We start from the raw sequence: 12,777 nt of genomic DNA on the forward strand, positions 1-12,777 counted from the left end.
TAATTGCTAATCGCAAATAAGGAATACTCCCCATGCATTCCTATGGGCCTTTTGGCCCATAGGAATGAATGGAGAGTTATTCCTTATTTGCGATTAGCAATTTGCTAATCGCAAATAAGGAATATGTAGGAATCGCATTTCTTCATGCAATTTCTACATGAATCCCGTTTTGCGAGTCCTTAATAGCGAATCGCTATTAGGGGCTCGCAAAACGGGAGAATGATGAATCAGGCTGTAAGTGGTGCCATGTGCTGAAACTGTCAATAAATGGTTTCCCTGTACAGCGTCTCTTTTGAGAGGGTGTTACCACTCCCCTGAGTTCAACTTGTCTGTTGCCAGATGGCAGTTTTTAGTGCGATGTGCTTAAAACTAGGATCTATAAATCACATTTTAAACCACAGGAAGAAGGAAATACTGCTTAGGACAGGGGTTTTACCATCCCGCAGGTGATCAATGCAAATTAAAACAGCTGCAACACACAGTCCACGGGTCGGTGCTTTCTTGGTTATGTATGTGCCTTTGGAGTATGAGGTCATTTCTCATATTTAGCTTCTAAAATAGATCTAGTTCTCTGTTTTGAGAGGATTAAAAGGAAACTTCCCTTCAGTTTAGGACTGACAGAAACTGACCTCGCATCAAATCCTCAGAGCAGAAATGGACAGGAGGAGAGAGGTAACCTCTGCCCTGCTGGCTCTGCTGTTCCTCAGCCAGGCACGGCTTGGTGAGTACTCTTGTTTCCCGCCATCCACCCAGCGCTCACGCCAGCTGTTCCCACAGGAATTCCATCCACAAACTCGTGGAACTATCCGCTGCTGAATGGCTGCACAGCAACCTATACACATTTTATGAAAATGCCTTCTTATTTTGTCTTTAAAAAGTTCATTGATTATTTCGCCATCTTTTTTTAAATTGCCAATCTTCAAAGTTAAATTGTTAAGAAGGTTCTAACCGAAAGATGGTCGGTACATTTATTCGGGGTGGTGTTTTATTATGTCTACTAACAATCCCAAATAAAAACTGGGATTTTATTTAAAACGTAACAATTGACGGATGTTTAAGAATATTAGTTGCCATTTGGGTTTTTGCATTAGAAGCAATTATTTATAGCTCCGCTGCCAATCCCATTTGTATTATTATATTTAAAAGACGATGTTGAATGTAACAGGGATATAAGCCACTACCAATGAATGGGCATTATCTCACTTTATGATACGTTTACTCTTATTTGAGTATTTTTTTCCTTTATTGCCTCACTCACTGAGATAATTGAATCGTCCACCCGCCAAATGCCTTAATTCGAACCTGCCAACTTACAAATGAATGCCACCGTGTGATGAGGGGGCGGAGCATTGGAGGTGACCTCGTGCGAGAGCTACTTAAGAGGCACTCTACCCCTCCCCAAGCCACAGTTCCCTCCAAAAACTTAATAACAAAGGGCCATTGAGGAAGTTGCCGAGGTCCTGGGGTGTTTTCACACCTCGTAATGGACATCGGCTGGTTACTGCGTCCTAAATTGAGCTTAAAATCCAGTGTACAGTGGTTTTAAGCCACGTTTTCCCAGCTCCTCACGGTGTGGACCGTGTGAAGAGAGACGGAATCGTGTGAGGCATGGTGGCACTGTGAGTTTGCTGTTTATCTTTCTTGAAGCTCATGTTCTAGCCCAATATTTGGATATATTCGAGCGGTTTGGCAGATGATAATAAATACAGTATTTTTTTAATTAGTTGGTCAATTTACACTGACATTCTCTATTAGAAAATATATTGTTTTTTCTCAGCCCCGGGTACCAAGCGTTTTTTGTCTAGAAATAAAGATCTGGGATGACGCCCAAGGTCAACATCGTTTAGCAGCAGATATGCAGTCGACTTAGAAAAGACAGCCGGCAGAAAAATGCGTCATGACGTAATAGGAAAGGGAAATTTCGCCACTAGTTTCCTTTCTGTCTGCCTTAGTGGAACAAGGCAGACATGGAGAAGTGTGGCTCAGGGGTTAGAGGCGGCAGACCCGGAAGCTGAGATCGGCCCTGGACCAGGGTTCAATTCCCCGCCTCGGCAGGTCTTGGGCTAAAAATTCCACGGTCTCGATATAATTCTCGCTCGGGTGCCTACTCGACTCACGGGTTCATGCTCTGCGACTCTGGGCAATAGCTTGCTTAATCTCCACAACGGCCCCTCGCGGCGGGATGCCTGGCTTTCACCTTGTGGATACCCTGCCGGGGCCTCTCACAGGGGAATACCAGGACGGGTTCCCTAAGCAAGCGCCAGGATGCCCTTTGGGTGACAGGTTGCGCTATATAAGTACACCTACATTTACAAGAAAACTGGCCCATGGAGCAGGTAACTCCTAGGATGGAGGGAGGAGTAACATGCAGTGCGAAAGTGGGGGCGACTGATAAGGCGTCAGTGTGTCTCCATTAAGTGCAGAAACCCCAAAGAACATACGGACTCCATCTGGTGTTCAGCATTCTAGCGACCGTCGCTCCCACTGATAATGAGCACACCCATGATAACTCGGCGGGTCAAGCGTGCTTTTTGGGATGCACGCACGAGGATGTGAACTGAACTGCACTCCCCTCATTCTGGCGATGGGGCAATGCATTATTATAGACGACCTTTGCAGGGATAAGGGCAATCCAGACCCACCGGACCCAGACTGGAGTCAAGTATCAGGTGTATGTAGAGGGGGGAAATATCCAATAGTGCAGCAGGTGCAGTGACGACTGGGCCCAGGAGTGTGTGGGGCCTACTACTCACCAGTTATACTTTTTAAAAAACATTGAGCAAGGTCCTCTACCTCGCTCCTTGAGAATATTCTGGCTTAGATATACTTAAGCTACACGCATCCACCCACTGGCTAATCATGAACTCAGCACCCTGGCAGCCAGTTCCTTGGGACACGGACCATTATTCGCCCCTCTCGTATTCATGAAATCAGGGAACAAGGAAATTATGATGCAGACAGACCATTCATCTTCCGAATTGTGTCATTAACCCCTGTGACATAGTCACAGAGGCTGCAGACCATACAGAACTCAGTGGCCAGACTCATCCTCGACCTCCCTAAACAGACCCACATCACACCTCACCTCAATAAACTCCCCATTCAGAAGAGGGGCCAGTTCAAGATGCTCATCCACACCTACAAAGCCCTACACAACTAGGGGCCAGCTGACATCAACCACCGCCGGAACTTTCACCAACCCGCCTGACTTCTGAACTCTGCCTCCCTCTCCCTCGGAAACACCCCTGCGTCTGCCAAAGCAACAGTGGAGGATTCTCCTTCCCCTTCCTCATGGCAAAATCCTGGAACAACCTCTCCCTTTCCCTCCAGAACTCATCATCCCACCAGAATTTTGGAAAGGACTCAAGACCTGGCTGTCCAACTAAACACAATGGAAGTAGCAAGTCCCTCGGTGCCTGGATATCCTCGTGGGTGATTAGCAGCGCTTTATAAATCATGTTTAAGTTGAGTTGCAGGTCTCATTTGTTCATTCATTTCTCTAAGGTGGGGCCTTCTGAATGGAATGCAACCTCCGATTCAAAAAGTGGAATATACACACTGATCTGATGGACGTCATGATGCTAATGAAGTGGCCTTCCCCTTTCAATCCCAACCTAATTTTCCAAAAGTAGAATACACACTACGATGTGCTGAAGACATAATTCATTTATCAAAAGTTTGAAACAGAAGTTACTACACTAGTTCTCTTGTTTGTTTGAAACATGACAGTAACCAGGACTTTGGCAAAAGCAGCTAACTTTCAGATTAATCCTGATGGCTCCCATGTTTGGATAAGGGATCAATGTTCTTCATCTCAGTTGGTCACAAAGGCATCAGTTATAGGGTGAAGGCAGCCTACCAAAGAGGGATTTAGATGGTGTTCCATAGAGCATCAAACCAGGATAAGCAGTACACCTTTCTAGGTAGAGATTAGTATTATTGCTGGAAGCTACAGGAGTTAATCATACAAAAAGCAGTTTATATTTGCTTGTATGTTTATGCCAAATTAGTTAAATTAAGTAGGAACCTATGTGAAGCTGACCATGGAGGGAGGGAGGCCGGGGGACCTGGAGTGGAGGGTGGGCTGTTCCACGGGGCAGGTTAGGTTGCGGTTTCGCCTGGGGCTGGCAGGAGAGTGTGGAGGTCGGCGGTGCACGTGAGGAGCTAGGGGAGTGCTTGCAGGAGAGACCTTGCATGAGGGGGTGGACGTATGCCGGGGGCCTTTCATCCTTCTGAGGCCGTTTGGGTTGGAGTGCAGTTCGGCGGACTATCGGGGGCGGAGGTCGGGCACTATCTGGAGGGGGATGGCGGTGGATGATGCGGGGATGGCGGAGGTGGTTGGTGCTTGTTGCAGCAAAGTGTTTCAGATTGGGATACAAAGGTGTGGGGAACCCGGTGCACAAATGCTCCATGATGTGCTGTATGGTCGACACAGCCTCCCCCTCTCCTGCTGCGCGGGGTTGGGCCATGCCGACGATACATGGAGTACTTGGTTGTTACAAGCAGGGGTAGAATACAGTACAGCCTGTATGTACAGCCTTGCCCACGGGTACATAGCTGCCAGGGTTCTAGCTGTGACAAGTTCGGTGGAGCTGCTGGTGTCCGCCATGCAGCGGTTTGAGGCCCAGTCTTCATGCCCTCGGCCTTAAGGAGTGATAATCTGCTAGGCAGCAGTGTAGTGCCATGTGGGAGTAGATGGCGCTTGGGGGATCGGGCCGGATGCAGGGGTTGCACAGGGCGGGCATCGCACAGGCGCAGGAACCCGTCTGCGGGATTCTCTCGTTGGCTCAGTGCAGTTCTGCATGAGTGATGGGGTGCAGGGTTGGGTGCGTGGGACCACCCTCTGCGAGGGAGGGGAGAGAGCGTGGGGCCTGGCCTTAGTTTGCAATTCGTGGTGGGCAGACTTGGCATGTGAGGTAAAAGGCGCGCGAGGTCAAGGGGCTCTCAGTCGTCAGACTTAGAAAAAGGCAGCAAGGGGTCTAAGTACAAAGTGGAGGGGGAGGGGGTGATTTGCTGACCTGGGAGTGGGGGGCGGGATCGCCCGGGAGGCTCTTTGTGATCCTTGCCCCTTGGCACAGAGAGGGCGGCGCGCCCCTGGGAAATTGCCAGACTCCATATTACAAAGTGTGCATGAGGCCACCGTCAGCAAAGTACACGCATGCTTCAATGGGAGCTGCGAATTTGGTGCAGGGTGCTGAAGGCAGACTTTGTGTAATGGGGACCCCTTTGCGAATGGGCAGGAGGTGGAGGCTGGTCGTCCGACTGAGGCCAGGGGAACAAACAAGCAACAAGAACAAGCGCTCGAAACAAGCGCTCACCATGACACAGCCCTGTCCCTTTCAGACCGACTTCCTGCAGGCATAAAAGGTTCCTTATCTTCTTTATGGGGCCATTTGGACCCATAAAGAAGATAAGAAACCTTTCACGCCAGCAGTAAGTCAAGTAACCCAGTCTGAAAAGGACGGTGCTTAGAGAGAAAGAAGAACATCACTAGGACCTGTTCTCCAATGGCTGGCCACCGCTTAGGGCGCCAGCCAATGGAAAAGAGGGGCGGGGCTTAACCTCGCTAGTGAAAGTTCCTCTAACTCATTAAGTCTTGCCAGTTTGACTGCGCATGTGCGCAGTCTTTCGCTGGCCGAGACCTAAAAACAACAATCGTGTCCAGCGCCTCTTAAGTGTACTTCGCGCAACAATTTTCTCCAAAGAAAGTCTACAAACTCAGATTCCTCTCTCTTATGGACCACGCATTCCTTCCAAGATACCACAAAGACTCTCTCTAAAGCGCCCCCTCCACCTTCCGTGAGATCTCAGCAACTTTCGCCTAAATGCACTGTGACACCCTCCATAAAAAGCCAAAAACTCCCTGCCAAGTGTCCACCTTCCACGAGATCCTAATAACTCTTTCATAAGTGCCTTCCTTCAAGTTAAAGGAACTGCCAACAACTCACACAAAAGCATCTTCCTTACACAAGATCCCAACACCCCTCGCCAAAGTGTCCTTCTTTAACAAAATCCCAAGGACTCCCTACAAAGTGCGCTACCCTGCCTTCCACAAGACCCCAACCTCTCTCTCTTAGGTGTCCCCTTTCATGGCCCAGAGTCTGCACTGCTCCTAGCCACAGCAAGGCCGTTCACCAGTGGCACGTGAAATAACAGTAGAGGTTGCAGCACCCAGGGTAATGTGCTGCATGGCTAAATACTTATAAAAGGTGAGACCTATTGGCTATGCCAATGCTTGTTTTCATTTTACATTTGATTTCTAAAGCGGATTTTGCATATAGAAAAAAAGTGATGAGTAGAATTTCATAAATTAGATCAGTCACATGTAATTACATGAGACCATGTTCAAGTCCATAGTTTTTTTTTTGTTTTCTTTTGCCCACCATGCCATCTCAGACAGGAATGAGAACCATGTATATCCGCCTTAGTCCGGCTAAAATAGGAATAATCTAGGCCAAACCTGGCCAGCAACCCTATGAATGGGAGCATAATTAACCCTATAGAAGTTTCAACCTATACAGGCTTTGGCATTTGTGAGCATCTTGAGTCCTGTAGCACATTGAGTATGGGACCCATAGCACATTGAGCATAGCACCCAGGTCTGGTAAAACCCATTACTCTTTGAGTGTCGCACCAAAGAAAGCAAAAAAGTAATGAATGGAATGCTTGAATTAATCTCAGCCACTAGTAATTACTCAGAGCCCCATTCTAGCATATTGGGTTTTGCACACCATGTGCCCTCAGACAGGAACCAGTGATATGCAAATGACTGGGCTGTCCTTAACTAAGGGAAATCCTTTTTATCAATCTTAGAAAGATGAACGTTTGAGACACCCCTACTAGAAATCAACATTTATGCAGGTGGTGTGTAGCTGTCTGCAGTTGACCCAGTATTGGCCCAGTAATGCAGTTGGTAGTAATGTGTATTAAACAGAATGGAACATTATTTTTTCCTTGGTGTCAAGACGCAATATATCCTTTGTGCACTTTAAGTTTAAATATTGTTGCACAACATTGAAATCTTTGCAACACTATTAAAATATAAGACACAGTGCCATTAAAATGTTTGTTATACTTTAATATACAAGGCTAACTTTAAAGACTTTCATAGAAGGCGAAATTCTCCTGGCATGGCACTGTCTATCTTGTGATTCCTATTTGAGTGGTACTTATTTTAGCTCTTTGATTGGGGTAAAAGTGTTGCAGGGAGGCCTGCTGTTATTTGTTGGTGAGTGTGGGATGCAATGATTGCAGCTTTGACTCATTTCTTCAGTTTACTTTAAATAGTGAGTCACAACTCTTATCTGTTGACATGAAACAATCACATAATATAATGATAACATGCATTTGTATTTACTGTGACAGGAATGCAGCAGAGATTGTGTAAAGCAAAAAAGACACACAGAGGCCTGTCAGGGCTGTCACTGTCCCTGCAGGCATACTTTGTTGTTGTGGCTTAATGTAAGGCAAGCAGCCCCAGCCCCGTCAACCCAGTCAAGGGAACCTGAGAGAGGGGGGCGGCTAAAGGCCTCTCAGCCCAACGGTAGTTAGGCACTTGTTCCTCACATATTCCTCACTTTTACTTGATTTTACCTCCATGCTTAAAGGTGAACCTCATTTCCAATCTTATTCCCTCTAATACTTTTTCTATTCTCTCCTTATTAGACCAGGCATCTTTTATCATGTTTCCCCAGACTTTTTGCTTCCTGACCGCCTGGTTGTGAGTCTGTATTTGCCAGTTCAGTGTCTGCGCACTTTCTCACTGTTGTTCAGTGTTAAAGTGCAGGTGCTCCTATTGTAAATTGTGTTATGGATTGGTGTTTCCATGATTGGCATATTTGATTTACTAGTAAGTCCCTAGTAAAGTGCACTGAGGGTGCCAGGGCCTGTAAATCAAATGCTACAAGTGGGCCTGCACACTCGTTGTGCACCCACACAAGCAGCCCTGAACAGAGTTCTCAGACTTGCCACTGCAGTGTCTCTGCGCAGTTTCTAAGTGCTATGTCAACCTGGCAAGTGTACCCACTTACCACACCCTAAATCTTTCCATTTTCTTACATATAAGTCACCCCTAAGGTAGGCCCAAGGTACCCAGGTCCAGACTGGGAACCAAAACCGGCCCTGGGTACCTGATCGGCCGCCCTCCCCATGGAGGGGCAGGGGAAGTGCGGTCAAGCTGTTTCTAGGGTCAGTTTGGGACGATTTTGTTACAGGGGGCCGATATTGCTTGCCCCCAGTAACAAAAACAGCCCCTAGGTGTCCAAAACCAGCCCCCACCCTGGCAGCCCACCAGGGAAATGCCCAGTGCCCCCTACGACCAGTACGGCCCCGAAGGTACCCCTGTGGATGGGGTGCTGTGTATAGTGAAGGGCAGACATTTACAGGTGTGTGTAGAATGTCCTGGCAGTGAATTACAGTGTACTTCGTTTTTCACTATGGAAAGGCTATCTTTCCCATAGGATAGATTGGGAGTTGGCTTACAAAATCTTATAAGCATATCTTTCCATTGGGACAAGATAGAGAAACAGGGTTTTATATACCTGAACTCAGAATATAAAAATACATCTTTTAGTAAAGGTGATTATTATGTTCCGACTTTGAAAATACCACTTTTAGAAAGTAGGTATTTTCTGGCTTAGCCATCCTGTGGGCCTCTGCTGGGTTTATGGATTGACTTTTAAATTAATAGAGGGTAAATGTTCCTAGAAAGGAGCTGATCAGTCAGGTTGCTAGAAAGACAAATGATAGGAACTCTGTTGAGGGGTACAGGTTGGATAATATTAGGTTTGAAGGGGGAATTCCTCCTTCTTAAGGGGGTGCCCTCACACACCCAGGCGGGTGTCATGCTTCATCATCAGACATTGCTCCTCGTGGGGGTGGTACTGCAGTCCCTCATGGGCCCCAGTGAGAGGGCTCCTTGTCGGAGATCTTTAATGAGGAACGCCGCAGTGGTGAGTGCGGGTGTGTGGGGTGTGGTGCTTAGTGAGTTAAAAATATCACACTAGTACCCTGGAGAGACTTTATTCTGGGGTCCTTGTAATATGGCTAAAACCTGGAGTCAAGGACAATACTCTTGACAGGGTGGTCAGGGTAAGGAGTATTCTCCTTCTGCAAATTTTTAGTGCTAGTAAAATATTAATGGTATCAGGTCGACATGTTTCATGCCTCTCGTGGTCCCCAGTGGATCCAGTGGCGTTTCTTCAGGACCGTGCAAAAGTGTATAAAGTTTAGAAAAAGAGGGGTCTAGGACGGCGACACCCAGTAACCCTCTAATGATTCCTTGATTCAGGTGTGGTCGGGGTGACCCTGCACCCAAACGGATATGGCGACTTTATTTGCAAAATCCAATCTACGAGAGAAAAAAAAGGAGAGAAAAATATTGAAAAAATAAAACTACAACAATATTTGTTCATCAGAAACACCATACAGATCATGCGTCTTTCCGACCATACAGCTCCGTGTTAAGGCAAGTCTGATACATAGCTGAGTTAACCATCTCAACATGAGGGTGGGTTTAAGTTAAAATGAGACATATGCAGTATACATGCCTAGGGCCAGCTGGGAAGTGATCCGGCATATTGCTCATTCATGCCATAGTGAGTGTGGCAAGCTGTGAGCCATATAAAAACATGCCCTCACACACGGAATGCATGCCCGAGAGTGGCAAATAAGTCAGTGGTGAGGTTTTTATAAAAGGCATGGCTGTCTGTATTGACTGTATGGCTTTAGAGGGACAGGGGCTGGGAATGTGTATTCTCTTCAGACAGCAACTGGGAGGGTTCAAGGTGTGTACTGCCTTTCCCAGATGAGTCCGGGCTGGGCTGAATAGACCTGGGCTGCATTTAGAGTAGTGGGAGGAGATTTCCTTGCACACTGAATGAGACTGGTCTGTGTTGGACAATGCTGTGTCCACCACCTGCCAGGAAGCCGGGCAAGATAGGGCAGAACTAGTTTGGGCTGGTCACAGTACACTCTCTGCACCAAAGAACAAAGAAAAAGGCAGTATAAATATTGGGGCCCAAACCCCAGAACTTTAGAACTCGCTGGAAATAAATGAACCTGCCAAGAAGAAGAGCTGGAAGAACTGCCAGGAGGAGTACTGCCCCTTTGCTGTGTTTTTGCTTTGTTGGGTTGGCCTGCAGTTGCTGCTTCTTCCTTGGGCAGAGAAAGGACTGAACTGAACTTTCTTCAACTTGTGCTGAGTATCTCCAAGGGCTTGAGCTTGCCTCCTGTTCATTAAGTCTCCGGGACAGCAAATACTTCACTTATCTCTGGGTACTGCCTCTGGAACCATGGTTTCAGTTGCCACAGAGGGGAAAGCAGTCGGTACCGTCACTGACACCGCTGAGGTCTATATGTACTGAAGGCACTGCAGAGACCACAGCCACACTTTACACCACAACCCTGGTCTCACCAACGGCCGCCACCGAGCCGCTGCTTCCACCACGACCTGTGGGCTCCACACTCCGCACAGCCTCGCTTCATTTTGCCGCCATGGTCTCATCAATGACGTTGCTGACCGTAATACCCCTGATTGCACCTTGTAAGTTACACAAGCACCTCCCTGTCTCACACAGCCGTCTTGGCTGACTGACACCAGCTCCCATCAACCAGCAATGTCACCTGCACCATGATCTGTGAGCACCGCCACGAGCACCACCTCATTCCACACCCGCAGCCCTGGACTCACTGATGCCGCTGGAAGACCGTCACCAAGTCGCATTTTGCACCGCAACTGTGACGGTTGCCATGACTGGCCTGCACCAATGTAATTGGCCACAACGAAAAGGTACTATTGCTGAGTCTGCCGACGCAGTCAGATGGAACTGCTGGATGCTGTTGTTCTCAGCACCGGGCTAGCACCGAATAGAGCTACTGACCTCAGGGAACTGCATTTTAAAAGTTACTATTGCAAAGTGCATATTTTAAAGTACTGTATGTAGGATTTTTATCATTTTGGTCTTGTTTTAACTATATAAAATGTTTTATCTTTTTCTAAATGGTTATGGTGTCAGTTTGTAGTGTTTTTACTGTATTACTGTTGGTTATGTGCAAATGCTTTACACACTGCCTCTGAGATAAGCCTGACTGCTAGTACAAGCTACCAAGGGAGTGAACAGGGGTTATTTCAGTAATGTATCCCCTTATCCTGAGTAGAAGGAAGGGTCCCTACTTGGACAAAGGTGCAAACCATTGCCAACTAGTAACTTCCATTCTAACTCTCATGTATTAAACATTATGTTGCTCACTCACTCACTCCACCTCTCTCATTTATATTCACTTTAGCTCTGTACAACTCATTTTATAACATTATTATTGTTCTTTTTTGCTCATCCTTTTACCTTATCATTAGAGACTTACCTCTTCTTCCCTCTTTTTGTGCCTCTAATCATTCTTCTGGCACCTTCACTCTTTATCCTTCCCATATTTTACTCTTCCTCCTTACTTTCCCATATCTCTCCTTTCCTTCTGTCTCACTCACTCTACAGCCTTTCTTCGACTTCAAAACACAGAATAAAAATGAGCCGACTGGCATTGTTTGGAAATGGATCGTCGGACAAGGAGTCGGAGTTCCCGCTATCCTAATAATGATGTGACGCCTTCACAGCAGTCACAAAGTGCATGTTTCCTATTTTGGCTTGTGCCGCGGGCCGCAGCACGAGCCACAACAGGAAATATGCACATTTTGAACATCTCTGCACAGTGTGGCAAGCATCATGTGGTGCCTCCCACACTATGCAGGGATTTTTAGGGGGGACAACACAGGTGCTCCCCAAGCCCCATAGCGGAGGCCCGGGGACAAGTCCCTTTCTATGGCGGTTGGACCACCATGGACAGGCAGATGGAAAGGGACATTGTAATCCCTACGGTGGTGCCTGAGCAAGCACCGCCCATATTGTTGGGATTATTGTCCATCCGACAGGCTCCTTGAACCCGTCGGAAAGCGTCAGAAGGTCCCTCTGCCTGCTGCCTCTGACCACACGTATCGTAATGCGGTGGTCGGATGACAGCAGCAGATGTCGGGCAGACTGCGACTGACGAGCTGTCGGCTGGTCTTCCGCCTGATATAGGAATAAGGCCCTAAGTGATTTGCCACAGGAGCGCATTTTTTGAGATCTCGGATTCAGGTCTCTAGAGCAGGTACTAATCCCCATTTCTTCCTTATAATGACACTCTAACTCTCAATCAGTCACTAATGCTAACTCACTGTCTATTGACATGTAATGCATCATTTGTAAGCCTTTCGAAAATCCAAAGAATGACAGCTTCAAAGGTTGAATCTGCCATTTTTTAATACTGATGTTAAAACACCGTAATTCCACAATGGCAGATTCATGTGTCCCCCCCATGAGATCTTGGGGGTCAAGGTATTCCTACCTTGCCCCCTATATTACTTTTTTCTACTTCAGGACAAGGAAACTAAGTCCCCAAGTCCTGCACTAGCTTTCAGCAACATTTTTCTGATGTTGCTGGCAGCGAGTCAGAGTGCTCGTTTCAGTAGGAGTCTGACTCCTGTTTTGTGTAAAATCTTTATTTTTTATTTTTCAAGAAACAAGTACATATCAAACATTTGATCTTTCTGATAAATCCCAAATGCTTTCTGTTGGGCCCTCCTTTGACTACGGAAATTGAAAGGATGGACAGCAGTAGCCCTAAGACCAGACCAACATGTTGCTGAGGCATCTGCTGACAAAGCCTCTCCATTAAGCGGCAAATCTCCTAGACACGTGTAAGGCATGGGTTTGTTTTCCCATTTATTTTGGATTTGGACATCGG

At 47.0% G+C, this 12,777-nt stretch overlaps 1 protein-coding gene across 1 annotated transcript in view; it reads left to right on the forward strand.

Moving 5' to 3' along the window:
• Positions 1 to 582: 582 nt before the first annotated feature.
• LOC147727858 (interleukin-8-like) overlaps positions 583 to 12,777 on the forward strand; it is a 161,864-nt gene continuing 149,669 nt past the window's right edge. Inside the window, exon 1 of the mRNA XM_086963190.1 lies at positions 583 to 721. Within this exon, the coding sequence (XP_086819316.1) occupies positions 655 to 721 (67 nt within the window). The 5' untranslated portion in view covers positions 583 to 654. The remainder of the gene's footprint in view (positions 722 to 12,777) is intronic.

Source organism: Lissotriton vulgaris, chromosome 3_1, assembly GCF_964263255.1.
Source record: "Lissotriton vulgaris chromosome 3_1, aLisVul1.2, whole genome shotgun sequence".
NCBI classification, from domain to species: Eukaryota; Metazoa; Chordata; class Amphibia; order Caudata; family Salamandridae; genus Lissotriton; species Lissotriton vulgaris.